This window comes from Narcine bancroftii, chromosome 7 (genome assembly GCF_036971445.1).
Source record: "Narcine bancroftii isolate sNarBan1 chromosome 7, sNarBan1.hap1, whole genome shotgun sequence".
Classification (NCBI taxonomy): domain Eukaryota; kingdom Metazoa; phylum Chordata; class Chondrichthyes; order Torpediniformes; family Narcinidae; genus Narcine; species Narcine bancroftii.
In genome coordinates, this window is record NC_091475.1 from 39310555 (window position 1) to 39327762 (window position 17208).

The 17208-nt window shown below is 38.7% G+C and overlaps 1 protein-coding gene across 8 annotated transcripts in view; it reads right to left on the reverse strand.

Moving 5' to 3' along the window:
• LOC138738785 (RCC1 and BTB domain-containing protein 1-like) overlaps positions 1–17208 on the reverse strand; it is an 83740-nt gene that overhangs the window by 10085 nt on the left and 56447 nt on the right. For 5 of the 8 annotated variants that reach the window (XM_069889706.1, XM_069889709.1, XM_069889705.1 and 2 more), the window contains 6 exons: positions 12944–13134; positions 11911–12037; positions 11668–11819; positions 10494–10624; positions 8371–8519; positions 2023–3357 (listed from right to left, as the gene is read on the reverse strand). In XM_069889706.1, the coding sequence (XP_069745807.1) occupies positions 8379–8519; positions 10494–10624; positions 11668–11819; positions 11911–12037; positions 12944–13134 (742 nt within the window). In that variant the 3' untranslated portion in view covers positions 2023–3357; positions 8371–8378. Of the gene's footprint in view, positions 1–2022; positions 3358–8370; positions 8520–10493; positions 10625–11667; positions 11820–11910; positions 12038–12943; positions 13135–17208 lie in introns of those variants that run through there. The other 3 variants (XR_011341734.1, XM_069889707.1, XM_069889710.1) reach the window with 1 other exon arrangement.

Genomic DNA, 17208 nt, shown 5'->3' on the forward strand with positions numbered 1-17208 from the left:
AACCTAGATTGTATACCTAAAATGGATGAGAGGGGGGGGGGGGTGGGGGGGTGGCTTGGGAGGAGGGAGGGGGGGGGAGAAAAAGTCACTGTATATGTGTGAAAAAGAAAAAGTGTATATCATGGCTAATGTGATTTATGGTGTGAAAAATAAAAAATAAAAAAAAAACTCCATGGCTGCAGTTTTATGTTTTTTATTCTTAGTGATATATGTTGGCTGTCTGTGGCAACTAGATCCACCCCTCGAACTTGATGTTATTTTCACAGTTATAATATGATACCATTCACCCACTCCGCAACGAGCAATGCCGGTTTCTGGGTCACAAATCCATCATCTCCATTGAATTCATTTTGATTGTTTGCTGCATAAATAGAGGCCATATGGCACAACTGGTCCATTCCATTATTCATCTTCCTCAACCCACATTTTTGGTGCAGACAACTATCTATTCAATGTTCAAACTATATCTCATACCAAATTTCTTTATTCTCTCTGGCTTAAATATTCCTCATTCTGCTGTCGTCTGACTGCCTGTCTTCTTGACTGAAGTTCTCACGTCACTGAATCCTGGGTCTATGAATGTCCCTAACTTGTTGGCCACATCCTGTCTTTGACCATTTTTAGCCTTCTACAAGCCTCTGGACTATTCAAGTCTGTCCAAACTAAGCACATAAAACTGCTTATCCTTCACTAGGTTGACCATTATCTTTATTCTTGTGTTTTGTTAACTTCTCTATTGGTTATCTTATTCTTTTACCCTTCCTTATCTGAGAAAATGGGAAATAAAAATCCTTGATAAGAAAACTTAGCATGGAGCCAGGCAAGTGACATGCACTGTGCAAATATATAATTTCTCTACAGCTGACAATCATTCCTGATCATTTTTGAACAGCTCCATGACAACTGTCTCCTGACTAAAAGTGCATCTTTTCCCTTTCCTGGTGCTCTAATTGCTTGGGACTAAGGGTCATTAAAAAGCAGACAGTGCCCGTAAATAAAGCTGCTTGTAACATTGCTCCAGATCAGAGGACGATGGCATCTAGTTTTTAAGAAATGAATGATAAAGTATGTTGGGATAAATGTTGTAAAGTCACATTGAGGAGCCAGTTGAGTTTTTCCCGCTTCCATTTCTGTTGCCAATACTTAATCAGAGGAATTTAAAAATAGATTTTCAATTTAATTTAAGCATGTCAAAACTCTGAATCTTAAGATTCTGGAAGTATGTATTACTCGGTTGTATTTTCAATAATAGAAAAGTGATGTGGAAATACTCAAGTCAGGTTAAGTACCTATGTGATGGGGACAAGCAATTAACGTTTCAGGTTGATTATTTTTCATCTTCTCTGAAATATTAATTCTGTTTTTCTCACATTTGCTGAATTTTATTTTATATTTCCAGCATCTGCAATTCTTTACTTTTTTACTCCATTCTTATACTTTCAGACTATGAGACTGCAATGGCAGTACTTCTGACCATGAATTCATTTCAACAGATTGTGTCAGAATTTCAATCGGGTAAGGACCAGCTGATTAAACTCTGAAATTTTTGTAACAGAAAATGTAGCGAAAAATCAGGCAACACATCACACAGAAACAAGCTAGTATTTATAACTCCGCCAAGATATATAATCATTATCTCATTGATGTGGGTCACTACTATGCATAAGTTAGCAACCACATCTAAACTACTTTATTGGATGTGAAAGGTATTTCTATGAATGCAACTTAGTCTTCTTTATTCTCACAGAAATGCAACAAAACCTGCAACGTCTTGAAGAAGAAAAATTAACCTTGCAAAGACGAGTGAATCTCGTTGAGGAGTTGGCAATGTTAGCCCATTCATTGAATAGGAAAGCTGAGAGATAAATTCACAGTCAACTTGGAGTAATTGTTTCTGACACATTGAGTACACTGACAACCAGAATGGAAGCAAACTTATTCAGTAAATGTGCTGAGATTCCAAGTGCTAAATATCCAAGGAAGAAACTTTAATCATCATCACCAGAAAGAAACATATTGATCTTTCTTTTTAAAATATTTTAATTGAGTTTAACATAAAATCATACATACAGAATTGACAACTGCATAATAATTTTCATTTGTAAATGAGTAAGCATGCAAAAAAAACCCAAAAAAGTAAATAAAACGACATCAATAATTGGTTATAATCCCTCAAAAACATTTATTTGAAATGATCTATGCGACCATGTTATACCCATTTGTTGAAAAAACTAAATCTATTTTACCCCCTCCTTCTAATCAAGGCTACCTGATATATAATTAATTACAAATCAATAATATGGAACCACTGGCAACCCCCAGAGAACAGACAGTGAATCACTGGAACATACAATAATTGTCATTTCTTCCAATTATAAAAAAAATCTAAAAATGGCCCCCACAATTTCATAAATGGGAACTTTCTATCTTTCATATTATATCTAATTTTCTCTAAACTTAAATAGGACATTACATCATGTAACCACTGTGTATAAATAGGGGGTGATTTCCATTTCAATAAAATTGCTTGTCTGGCTATCAACGTGGTAAAAGGTAAAACATTTTCCTGAGATGGATAGGTTTATCTGAATCAAAACTAAACAGAGCTAAATTAATCTTAAAATTTTTGATAAAGTTTGGAAAATGTTTTCCAGAATCTCTCTAAATTTGGGCACTCCCAAAACATATGGATCAGAGAAATTTCAAAAATATTACATTTCTCACGTATACATTATCTCACATAAAATGAGATAATTTGAGTTTGGACACGAGTTCCATGTATCACCTTAAATTGTAAAAAAAAAAATGCCTTGCACAAAATGAGGAATCATTAATCAAGATGAGAGTAGAGTACCAATCTTTATCTGAAAATGTTATGTTCAAATCTCGTTCCTAATTGCTCTCAATCCCAGCCATGTGGACTGATTTTTAAATCTAATAAATTGTTATAATTACATTAATCCACCATAAAAATAAAATTGTAAATTAAAAAACAGATCAAGAATATTAGTATTGAAAATTTTCAGAAAATCAGGAAGCTTAGACTGAACAAAATGTCTAATTTGTAAATAGCTTAAAAAAGTGTCTTTTGGAAAGATTAAATTGAGCTGATAATTGTTCGAAAGAGGCAAAATTATCTCAAATAATGATGTCATTAAAACTTTGAATACCTTTACTATGTTATTCCTTAAATCCTGCATCCAACAAGGATGGTTGAAAAAGATGGTTATCTATAATAGGACTAGCCAGTGAAACATATTGGTGAAGAGTCCAGTGGCATCTTTGGCAAGATTTCTAGTAAGGTTGGTGACTCTTGAATTAGGCAAGAACTAATTCATCTACGAAAAGCAATATCCTCTGGAAAAAAAAAATCAGATTTTAACAGTTATCAGTTAACTGATTAATTTGTTAGTTGGTCTGAGGCAGATTTTTCTCAGGGCAGAATACTTGCTGCATGAATTCTGGGGACAGTATTTTGTGTCCCCCTAGGTTACCTGACAGGAATTGAAATTTATTTCAATCTTCGTACGTGCAAGTGGTCACTCATCCTTAAATTACTCTAATCCAGTGGTTTTCAAACTACTACCCTAAACTCATTCCATCTTAAGCAATCCCTATGCCATAAGTGTTCTGTGATTAGTAAGGGATTCTTTAAGGTAGTATGTGAATGGAAAGAAAAAGTTTGAAAACCACTGTTTTATAATTGCACCTAATTAACTCATTATGTGCAGTTAAGTTAATAGTAATAATGTTTAAGTAACCATTTGTCTTGGTGAACTTCTATTGCTGCTGGGTTTTGAGGTCCTCTGGGCCCGTAACAGAAGAATCCTCAAAAGCCTCTTTTACACAGAGATCCCAGTAATTTGGTGTGTCAACAACCAGTCTCTAAAGCCAGGTCAGATCGGAGCATTCGCATGGAACCAAGAAAAGCCGGTTTAATGCAACCTTTTACATAGGGACCTGGCATCCAGGCGCAAAAGGAGGTGGGACCCGCAGCATCCCAGGAAGGTGGGTAAGCCTTTTACACAGGAGCCAATGTGAAACTCTTTGGCTCTGATACTACCTATCTTGGAGGATGAAAATGACCCCCATCCCAGATTCGTTGTGTTCACACGTGTAATTATAGTCTTTCGAGGGCAGAATAAAAGGGCCTTTGGACACACCATTATCTGCTGGCCAGAGACTGCAAATACTCTATTAGTAAAGCTATGACTCTCATTCTAAATATCTATAGTCACAAAAGACTATATATAGCTATTTGCTATAGCTTCACCAAAATTCTTGACAGTGCTATAATATCAACATACCACTAAAAGTAACTGCAGGCAGATGATGTATACAATGTTTATAGAAAACAAATTTTCATTCTCATTAGTGAGGTATTTCCATTACTATACTTTTTAAAAGCTAAATCTTAATCACAGAGATATAAACCGCTTTCTCGTGTACCTCTCAAAATAACTTATTCCTATGCCTAAAGGTACATGTTTAATATGCCACACAAGCCTTCTTCAGCATTTAATCATGGCTCAGCTGACTATAACTTTACCTCCACAGTCTCACACCCACAGTAGTCTTTCAATTCCTTGATTATCAAGAATCTTTCTATCTCTGCCTTTTACAATGTTCAAAGAATCAAGACCCTCAGAGAAGAATATCTGCCTCGACTGTTATTTTTAAACAGAGACCATGATTGACAAATTGTCTACCAGATTAAGACCCATTTATGCCTACTCTGTGTTTTCTGTTTGCCAGTCAATGGTCTATCCAGAGTAATAATAACTCTCCTACACACAAGCTTTTATTGTCACATTATCCTTATTTCAAATGCATTCTGGAGATTTTATGTTCAGCACATCCACTGATTCCATTTTAGAAAAGTTAGGGGATTTTCTCTCGAAGGACAAGAAGTCTTAATAGAGGTCTACAAGATTGAGAAGCATTGATAGGGTGAAGAGCAATAAATACCAGAGGTCATTTGTATAAGGTGAGGGTAGGAGAGATGTCAGGGATAAGTTTTTTTTTAACATAGAGAAAGCATTGCCTTGAGTGGTGGTGGAGGCTGCTACAATAGGGGCATTTAAATGGATGCAAGAAAAATAGAGGGTCATGGATGTGAGGTAGGGAAGGTTTGAATTACTGAAGAGGTTTATAATGGTTGGCACAACATTGTGGGCCTAAGGGCCTGTACTATGTTATGATTTTCTATTTATCTACTGCGAAAATAATCAAACAGGATTTGTATTTTACAGAACTATATGGTCTTTCCTGACTGCTTCTTGTTAAAAAAATAGCCTGCTGTAACATCTTTAATAAGTTAATAACTTCCTCAAAACCACGAATTTAGTTATATGTTCGCGACTGTAGGGGTTAGAATGTGTTTCATGCTCGCCTCTTGTCTGTTTGTGGGTTTTAAAAAAAATTTAACATATTTTTATGCTGCCTCCCAGCGATATCTTTGCTTCAGGGTCAAACTATTTTTCTCTGCTTGCTTGAGAGATGAGGGTTTAAGTTTCTTTTGTTCTGTGAAATGGATGGTAAAAAAGCTGCTTCTGACATTTTCTATTGACCTTTTAACAATGTTTATCATCATTTAATACATTTTGGAAAATGCAACTTTAGTAAGAATTTGTTTGAACGAGTCATGGACAACAAGCTTTTGGCATCCAAGCAACTATAATGGAAAATAAACTATAATGGAAAATAGTCTCTACAATTAAGTCAATAGAAAGTTGTAAATTTTGGATTTGGAAATTGGATTGGAACTTGGGCTCTGTTTAGAGTATTTTGAACTCATGGAAGCACAGTTGTCAACAGCACCATCAAGACCATTGGAAGCAGTAAGCCTTACTTAGGGATTCCTTCTGTGTTTTCATTGCAAATTTGGACACAATTTGAAGTTATCGTTGTGCAAGCTCAGTGCTTGAGAACAAGGTGGTCGACTGGATGGATAAGGATCCTTTCTGCCACTTTTATGGTCCTATTCCGATCCAATAGGTTTACTGCAACCATACCATTGTGTGTAGCAGCCAGCTAGGAAGCTCTCAATAGAGCTGTAGAGAGGTGACAGAATGGTGGTTGGTACCTTTGCCCGCCTCAGATTTCTAATGAAGAGCAGTCGCTACAGTGCCTTTCTGACAAGTGAGGAGATGTTATGTGTCCAGGTCACTTAAGTGGACTCTGAAGAATTTAGCGCTCTCCGCTCTCTTCGTTATCGATCTATTAATGCATTGTGGTGTATGGTCGTCTCTGGTCCTTGAAGTCCACAATCATCACCTTTGTCTTCTCCACATTGAGACTAGGTTTGTTGTCCTTGCACTATTTCATGAGATTTTCCACTTCTCTGTATCGCGACTCATCGTAGTCGCTGATGGGATCAACCACTGTTGTGTCATCTGCAAACTTTTAGCCTTAGGAAAAAAAACTGCATGTCCTTTGGATTTCCCACCTTTCTATTTGTTTGTGAGCAGTGTCTTTGAGATGAGGTGGGAGATGTGATGTTGTTCGGTTGGAATATCGAATTTGGAGCTCTGGTAAAAATGAGGCCAGTGACTGGATGACAGAGGCTGATATTCTGTGACGCAGGGTCATGGTCCAGAGGGAGATACAAGGAGCAGTTGCACACTGTGGCTGGTGTTGGGTCTTCACACTTCACCAGACAACACTAGCACCATCCCTGCAGAACACTTACGTATTTTTTAATTATGGAGGTGGAAACATAGGACAAACTTGACATGAATATTGTTTTGATTTCAGGCAATAAATGTCACTGGTGGTTAGGGATCTAACCAACATTTCGGGCTTGAGCCCTTCATCAATGTATGGAAAAATGTGGCAGGTGCCTGAACAAAATAGCAGGAAGGTGGAGGGGTAGGGCAGGAGGTGATAGATGGATAAGGGCGGGAGGAGATGAAATGTGAAGGTGTTTTTTGTAAATTGAAGGTCAGGATGGGAAGTAAATAAAAAGCATTTTAGATGGGAAAAATGTTGAGGGAGCAAGAGCCAATTCTCCTGGACTAAGAGCTTGGAGAGAATGTTGGGAAAGAAACAACAAGGATACAAAAAAAAACTACCACCCAAATCCCACAAAGTGTTGCTGTCAACTTAAGAATTGAAAATCCTAACACATGCTTTCACTATTATTTTTTCCAAAGTTCAAGAGGAGCTTTATTTGTGAGCTGGATAATTTTCTGACATCTCAATGTAAAAAGAATGCTACTTTTTTTGGAAAATCACCTTGGAATGGTTTATGCATCAACCACTGAATTTCAGAAAAACAGTATACTGAAACTAAGGGTAACTAACTTCTTACCAAGTGTAGAACTAGAACCAGCAGGTGGATAACAAATTATTAAACACCATCCAGATGTCAAGCATTTTTGATGTTTTTCTTTTTGTAAAGAGCAAGTAAGATACAATTTGTTGGCAAGATGACAACGGTATCTCTAATATATATTCAGGTATACCCCACTTTAGGAAACTAAAGCATTCCTATTAACCTTAAGCCAAAATGGCATAAAGCGAAGACTCATTCATTACTACTGAAGGGTATTTTCGTAAAAGTGAAACCCCATTCAAATTTTTTTGTAAAGCGAGTATTTGTAAAATGGGGTATACCTATATAATGAAATCCAACAAAGGACTTGCAAGGATGCAGTTCAAGCAAGAAATTCAATGGTACACTTTGACATATGGGGTGGCTTAGCTGCTGCCTCAAAGCTCCAGCAACTCTGACCTCCAGTACTGGATGTTTGCACATTCTTCCCATGGCTGTGTGGATGTCCTCCAGCTGCTCTGGTTAACACCCACATCCAAAAATGTGCATGGGATAGACTAATTGACCACTGTAAATTGTCCCCTGCAGTTAAGCGAATCGGGTAGGGGATATAAGATGGGAATGTGTGGAAAATAAATTGGACGCTTGATGGTTAACAAAGAATCAGTGGGCTGAAGACCCCCAAAAAAGCATAACCTTGGAATTCTCCTCAAATAAATAATCTTACAATTCTGTCTGCTATGACTATTTCACAAGAAACCTGACAGATCTTTATGTTAAGTAAACCAAAATGATCACCACTCCAAATGTTAAAAAGGAAATTTAGCTTCTACTGCAAACAATTTTGAAGATTTATTATACTCAATGCTTTCAGTACAGAAGAATAGTTTAATTATTTAAATCCAAGAAGCTAACAGCGATCAACCAATTTTAAGCAGTAATTTGTATAAATAATCCTAATTATGTTATTTACACTGCACTGGCAGGAATACAATTTTATATAATTGAGCAAAGTAGGAGACTATACATACATTGCTGCAAATTTTCATTAAATCATAGAATAAATATATTTAAATACATTTGAGTATATTTACCCAGCAATTCAGTTTCGGAAGGCTCTACATTTGCTTGCTTTTCCAATAACTTCTTTCAAGAGATTTCCATCCATTTGCCAAAATGCATCAGTGTTGGTCACAGCAGTTAAATGATTCACACAAAAGTTGAAGCAAAATTCTTCTAAATTCTACACACAAGGAAAGAATTTTGAAGTTTAAAAAAAAATCATGTAATTCAAAGAGAATTGTCAATGATGTGAGTTCATTTCAAAGTTCAGATTTATTGCTGATATCACTTGCAACCCTGAGATTCTTTTTCTTGTGGGCCAGGAAGAATTTTTACTTACCAATAGTGCAAATAACTGTGCTCAAGAAAAAAATAAAAACACACACACACAGAAATGTAAGCAAAGAAAGTAATGTACACAATGGGACTGTGCAATATAGAGAAAAAAAACATTCAGTAATAAATAATGTGCAAACTAAAAGTTCTTAAATGAGTCCCTGATTGAGTTTGTTGTTGAAGAGTCTGATGGTGGAGGGGGAGCAGCTGTTCCTGGATCTGGTGGTGTGAGTTTTGTGACAATACCTCTTTTCTGATGACAGCAGCAGTACAGAGCATGTTCTGGGTGGTGTGGATCCTTGATTGCCCCCATTCCAGGACATGGTGCACCCAGTCAGCACACATTCCACCACACATCTGTAGAAGTTTGCCAAGGTTTCTAATGTCATACCAAACCTCCACAAACTCCTGAGGATATAAAGGTGCTGATGGGCTTTCTTCACAATGACATTAGTGTCTTAGGTCCAGAAAAATTCCTTTGAGATAGTGACTCCCAGCAATTTAAATTTGCTCATCCTCTCCACCTCTCATCCCTCAATGATCATTGGATCGTCCACAATCAGCTCCTTGGTTTTGGTGACATTGAGAGCAAGGTTCTTGTTGGTCCACCATTCAGCCAAGTTTTCAATCTCCCTCCGGTATGCTGACTCACTGCCCCTTTTTATACAGCCCACTACCATGGTATCGTCAACAAATTTGTAGATGGTGTTATTGTCATAGAGTCACACAGTTATAGGTGTAAAGTGAGTAGAGCTCTGGTACAGATGGAGAGTGTGGAGGAGATGTTCTTACCAATTCTCACTGATTGGTGTCAAGAGATGAGGAAATCCAGGATACAATTACTCAGTGGGGTATTGAGGTCCAGGTCTTGGAGTTTGCTGATCAGTTTTGAGGGGATGATGCTGATTGCCTAACTGTAGTTGATAAAAGTCTATTAGCTAGTGCACTAGATTATAAATGGATTCTTTGTGCAAAGCAGAGGCATTTTACAGATCTGTTGTCTGTCAGGGAGAAGAACGTGATACTGCAAACTGCATATCTTTGGGATCCAGCTGGAAACTGGAGCACCCACAGAAAGTTATAAGCCATGTATGGAGAGCATCTGGATTGAATCTAGGTTACTGGAACTGTTGGGTCATCAATCAACATTATCAAAGATGTTGAGTCCAATAGCTCATGATTTTAAAGATACATTTAGTGTTGTTGATAGTAGGGGACTTAACAATTTATGGAAGAAAGGCAGGTAGGAGGAGTCGAATCCACTGGCAGATCAGCCATGAGCTTATTTAATAGCAGAGCAAGCTTGAATGGCCAGATAGCCTTCTCTTGCTCTGATGTCTTAAATTCCTCTCTGTCATTTCTTCCATCTCAATAGCTGGTAATTACCAGACTCCTTCAGTTCCAACCCTCTCATCATTCTCTACCATTGCTTTCAGATTCCAAACCTCTAGATTCCCTTTCCTATTCCTCTGACTTTACCTTCCTTTCTTCTTTTTAAAAAAAATCTTGGAGCAGATTTTGTTTTCCAGCTATAACACATAATCACATAGAACGGTGTAAAATCCTGTTTTGGAATGTTTTGTAAAGTACCAGGGACATTTCACTGCATTTAAAACACAATAGAAATAAGATGCTTCTGCTCATGAGGTACATTAGAACTCATCTCTATTGATGATTGGTCATCGACCCAGAACATCAACTCTACCTCTTTCCCCAACAGATGCTGTCTGACCAGCTGCATATTTCCAAGATTTTTGTTTAATTTTGTTTTAAAAGATTTCTAGCATTTTCAGAATTTTGCTCTGAACTGGACTCTCACCTTCGCATCGTACTGGACAGCTGTTGAGAGCAACAAAAATGCGTTCTCCACAGTAATACCTCTCTTGATTATCTCCTGGCACAGTTTCTTCACCTTTCTTTCACAATAAGATGTGGCCAGATCCAGAAGACCTGTGAAGAAGAAACTTAGTAAGTACCATGTAAGTCCCCATGTAAAAACTAACTTTAAGGTAGCACAAAACTTCATAAACTCAGGGCAAGGCTGGCAAGATTAGAGAACCCTGGTTGACTAGAAACATTGAGAATCTGGTCAGGAAAAGGGAGACATGTAGGAATAAAACACGAAAGTCAGCAGACACCATAATTGAAGTTAAAAACACAATGCTGGAAAAACTCGGCTTGTCAAACTTTATATAGTATAAATAAAGACACTATCAAACATTTCATCCTTCTCTACGACCGAGAGACTGGATGAAGATTCGGAGATCGCTTCACTCAGAACCTTTCCTCTGTCCATATCAATGACAGAGAACTCCCAGTGGCCAACCATTTCAATTCTGTGCCCCACTCTTGTGCTGATATGTCTGCCCATGACCTCATGTACTGTCGAACCAAGGCCACCAGTACAACCTGGCCACTCCTCAACAGGATGGCATTAATATCAACTTCTCTGGTTTCTGCTGGACCACTCCCATTCTCCTTCTCTTCCCCATCCCCCTGTCTCCTTTCATCCCCATTCACAGAGACATCCCCCTTCCCTGTCTGATGGTGTGTTCTCCCTCCCTTATCCCTGATTATCTCTTACCTGTGGGAGTGTGCCCCTCCCCCCAACCATTTTGTTCATACCTTGAAGAAAGGCTGAAGCCCAAAACCTTGGCTATGTTTCTTTATCTTTGTGGTATAAAGTACACTGTTTGACCTGCTGAGTTTCTCCAGCATTGTAATTTTAAAAGGAGACATATATCAGATATATGCAGCTGGGATCATGCGAGCCCCTTACAGAGAATAAAACATTAGGAACAAATCGAAGAAGTAAATTAGGAGGGCAAAAAGGGGAGATGAATGGATCAATAATTAGTGGAAGAAAAATCAGAAATACTACATCAGGAATGTTTTTCATGTGAAACATCAGTAAACAAACTAATGTTTATAATATTTCTGTTGCTCTGCCTTCAACAGCAATAATTGATAGTCAACAGTTGCATATACGGTACCTATTGCATCCTCAGGAGGCAGATTGACAGAGTCTGTGTACAGGTATTCTAAAAAGGCACGGTACACTGGATAGCTAAACTGGTCGATTTCAATCACCTCTTTTTCATCCTCACTCCAGTAGGATTGAAACATAGTTCGGAAATGTTCACACCTGGAGTTAAACAAAATTTACATTTGCAACAAAATTTTACAAAAATTGAATTCCCCCAAAAAAAATGCTGGATGAAATTTCAAAGCAATACCTGATTTTTAGAATAGCTTTATGTACATGGATGTATTTTCCTTCCACAAAAAACTTTAAATCTGATGTTTCCACACTGTCAAACTCCTTGTGCACAGATTGGGCTACTGTCAGGTGATCATCCTGCTCTATAGAGTGGACATTAAAAGATACAGCATGAAGTAGAGAAGTACCCTGATAAACTAAACTCTGTTTTCAACAAGTTTGTCTTGAAATAAATACTGAAAATTAATCTTAGAGTGTGTTTATGTGGCACAAGAGGGATACATATTTGAGAACAAATATAGGAAAATGAAGGCACAAAAATCATAATGTAAATTATTCAAAATTAATCTACTCATTGGAGTTTAGAGGAATGAAGGCGATCTTATCGACACATACAAATTATGAAAGGAATAAATAAGAATAGAGGCAGACAGGTTGTTTCCACTGACAGGTGAGACTATTGGACAAAGCCTCAAGATTCGAGGGTGTAGAATTGGGACAGTGATGAGGAATAACTGCTTCTCCCAGAAAGCAGCAAATCTGTAGATTTCTCTGCCCAATGAAACAAAAGAGGCAACATTGAATATATTTAAGACCCAGATAGATTTTTGAATAATTAGAGACTTGAGATGGGTAAGTCAATTTTGTGTAATATTACACCTGTTTTGTCACATAACAATAGAGGAATGTTGAATTTTAAGTGAAGCTGAATCCACAGCCTGATCAGCCATGAATGGTGGAACAGGTTGATGGACCAGATGGTCCTATTTCTTATGTTCTTATCAATGCAAAAAGAACTAATGACCAGTGGAAATAAATTCATATTGGGTGTGTATTAGGAAATAAGAACAAAAGTAATGCCAGAGAATGTGCAAACTCCACATAGATACCACCTGATGAGCTCAGACTACACCCAGGTTTCTGGGTCTCCTATATATGCTCTATCCTGCCACTCATCTATGACTCTAATTCTGAACCAAAAATAGTGTCAAAATACAAGTCAGGTAGTTTATAACTCATGTAGATATTTCAAATTTTTGCAAGCTTACCCTTGCACAGGGGCCGCCACGTAACTGCTGGAGAGGCAAAGCAAGCAAACACATCATCTGTGCAGGAGAAATGTGTGAGTCGTGGAGCAACGACTGACTGGCCTCGACATTGACCCCACATGTACACTTGACCACTGTGGGTCTTCGCAGCTGATGTACTAGTGGGATGGCAGGCTGCAATCTCTACAATCCTACAGAGAGTACACAAGGAAAAGAGCCAAAAGAAAGCAAAACATAACACACAATTCAGGCATTTTGTCTTTCTATTAAATTCATCAGTTCTTCTAATGGAGTTGATCATTCTTTTCCATATACCTCACTGAGTACAGCTTGATTTTATACCACATCCCCTCCCCCCAAAAAAACAATAATCTGTTCCATTATTTAGATTGTTGGAAGACTACAATTTTAAGTAATGCCTTTCCACTTTGTGGTCAGTCAAGGTTGAGAGGTAAAGAACAATTTGAAAACAGTGCATTCACTTAGGCCCTTTCATGAGTGAAAAAGCCTGATTGTAAGGTCAGAGATTCTCCGTCCTTACGTCGGGAGACTTACCTCCATGAATGTGCCATGGCCGGCTCCAAGGTGACATCTGCAATCCCTCTCGGGGAAGGATCATTTGCAGACACTGCGCTCCGCCGCTTCACATGAAGGTAATGCCGCTGCAAGCAACTGGCTAGGGGAGGCTGATGATGTATTAACGCCGTCAAACTGCAACCCATCTCCCCTCTCCCACCCACTCACTTCTCACCCTCCATGAAACCCTCAGGGCAGGGGCCGTCAGGACGGGACGGCCGACCAGGGCTATGACACCAGCTCAAAACATGGCAGAGCAATGGCGATTCCAGCTGTGTGGGGCATTATGGGTAGGGAAGATGGCCATTGCTCTGCCATGTATTCATGATGGGCGGTGCTACAGCACGAGTCGCCCCGCTTCTATTGACTCCGGATGGCGCTATGGGGTGACCTTTTAGGGCTGTTCCATGAAAGGTAAGTTTAAATTTTTCCCTCTGGCCTTATAGCCGGCCTGCAGTCGGGGGCTTGACATGAAAGGGGCTTTAGAGAGGAAATGGGAGAAAAGCGGCAGGAAAGTCTGACACATTCCACCTTAACCAGAAACCAGCACAGCTTCATTTCTTTTACGCAGCCAATAAGTGGGGATTCTGCCTGGCCCACAGGAAAAAGAATCTCAGAATTGTATGATGTCATGTATGTACCCTGACAATAAATCTGAATCTGAATGGAGGCAAGGGACATTTTCCCCTTTAAGAATGGAAAAGGGGTGGACAAAGAATGATATAAACTGACAGACAGAAAGCTTAAAAAAAGGGAAAATTCTGCACGTCACTCTATCGTGTCAGAGACAGTTGTGCACAGGTAACTATAGTTGAAATGAAAGTACCTACTTAATTAATATCACCACTTGTATTTTAACTAGTTTTAAGTTTTGTTTGTGAGGCATCAGCTTTTCAAAACAAGAATTCTCTTCCTGCTAATTGACCAAATTAACACATTTCTGCTTGAAATTGATTATTAATAGCAATAGATCCTGAAGGATCTAATCCTAAATTAGTTTAGCATTGGCTTTACAATCCAGATCACTACACAAAGAGTTTCATAGCCCATTCACTTCAATGTATTACCAGAATATGAAGTAAAACTAAAATCATTAGCCAATAGAAAAAACATTTGGCAAATGTTCTTGTTTTGCACAAGGAAGTCTTGCTTCTAGCCTTAATTAATTTATTGGCTTTTTCATTCAAATGTGGACTTTATAGGCTGACCCAATATTTAATTGCCCATTCCTAATTGCCCTTGAGAAGATGGTGGTGCCTTTGAAAAACTGCTTGCAGCCCTTCAGGAGTGGGTACACCCACAAAGCTGTTAGGAAGATGGTTCCAGAATGTTAACCAGAGATGGTGAACGATATACTTCCAAGTCAGCATGGTGCACAAATTGGAGGGTAGATTCCAGGCTGTGGCATTCCCATGATTTTGCTGCCCTTAACCTTCTAGCTATTAGAGATCCTGGGTTTGGAAGGTTCTGTCTTAGGCATCTTGGTGACTTTCTGCAGTGTATCTTGTAGATGGTGCAAACTGCTGCTATGATGCAATTTGGCTGGTTATGGAGAGGGTTGCTTTGTCTTGTATAGTGACAAGCTTATTGATTAAGCTGCAGGCAGGCAGAGAATATTCCATCACACATCTGATGGATGCCTTGTCGATGGTGGACAATCTTTAGGGAGTTAGGAGGTGAGTTACTTGCTACAGGATTCCTAGCCTATAACCTTCTTTTGTAGTCTATGGCTGCCCTGGTTCAATTTCTGGTCAATGGTAACCTTTAGGATAGTGGGGGATGAAGTGATGGTAATGCCATTGAACATTAAAGATTGATAGCAGGATCTTCTCTTGTAGGATGGTGTCACTACCTAGCATTTATGTGACATGAAAGTTATTTGTCACCTATCAGCCCAGGTCTTGGTGGTGAACATTGTGCAATCACCACTACTTCTGACATTATGAACAAAGGTTGGTTATTGATGGAATAGGTGAAGGCTGTTGGGTCCAGGATCCTACCCCGATGAACTCCTGCAGAGACTGAGATGATTGATCTTGAACCACCACAACCATCTTCTGTGCTATTCATGATTTTAACTAGCAGAGTTTGCAAGCTTTATTCAGCTGCACACATTAATTTCTGCTGAACATTACAAACTGCTCTAATTCCTTTCTTGCATATTAATGAACTTTTCCATTCAAAAGAGCATTAACATTACAAATGTGTGATACCTGCAAACTGAATACCACTTTCATAGGTATAACTTTAATGACAGATTCTCATTACTAATATTGTCACAGTAGTTCAATGGCAGACTCTAAAGCATGAGGTCACAAATCCAGGACCCACTCCAGTGAAAAAGGACCAGATTGTCAGATGTGCTGTCCAGCAGTTACTCCAATACTTCACTACTATTTGGAAAATGGATGGATTAGGCAGCGCTTGGAGTATTCCGTGTAGTTCTGGTCACCATCATATAGGAAGGATGTTTGTGGACTGAAGAGAGTGTAGAGAAGATTCACCAGGATGTTGCCCAGATGAAGAACTTTAGTTAAGGGGAAGATTAGATAGGCTATCCTCATTTTCCCTGGATCAAAGGAAGCTGAGGTTGATGATAGAGGTGTGTATTTTACAAAAAGGCAGAGATACTGTCTATGGTCAAAATCTTTATCACATGGAAGGGATATCAAAAAACAGAAGGCACAAGGTGAGAAAGAGGAGTTTAACAGTGGATCTGAGTGGTCGATATCTGGAGGTGGTGAAATCAGATACAATCATTACATTTAGGAGGCATTAAGACAAATATTTAAATAGGCAAGACAATGAAGTATAATATTGTAATGCAAGTAAAAGGGACTAGATAGGCAAAAAGACTAGCATGGATGTGGTGTATTGAAGGGCCTGTTTCTGTGCTGAACAAAGCGAAATGCTATCAGCACAGTGGATTACCTGTTACTGAACAAGCTACATGGGACTGTTTCATTCTCAGTAAAATGCTCTTTCTGGGAAATGGAATCTCCTGATCTTTATTGTCAGGAACCCTTCACAAGCAGGTCATCATTCCAACCCTGCTGGAATTTTCTGGTGCAACTGTATAGTTGAAAGACAAGAGACCTCAAGTGGAGCGAGTCTGGGACTCAAGATTAGCAGAAGTGTGCCCTCATAATTGTCTGCCTAAAACACCAGCCATCAAGGCACAGGCTTATTTTTTGTCTAAAGAAATGCAGAAGTTGGTTAAAATTTTTGTGATAAGTTTTTCCATATTCATGTTTTCTTATAGGCGATTCTCAATGAAAGTCCAGTCTCTCATCTGTCTCCTTCCCTGGAGCAGAGGGGAGTATGAGACTCTTTCCACACCCAACCATGGACACCGCCAAGAGATATCATCAAGGATTATCTTACCAATCACCCAGAAGTCATGTCCTCAGTCAGTCATCTCATCTCCCCACATACCGATGAGTGAAATACAAAAGTCTAGAGATGCTGTGATTGCAGTAAAAACCCACAGAAAAGCTGGTCTAAAGGCTCACACCCAATATGTCAGTAATATATCTCTATCTCCTATGGATTCGGACCAGTTGAGTTTCTCCAGCATTTCTATGCATTTTTACCACATGCCAATGGAAACACCAGAACACTGTGCTGTGCAGTTAGCCCGACAAACATATTTGTTACTACTGTAACTTATAGTTCGATAATTCTGTCCC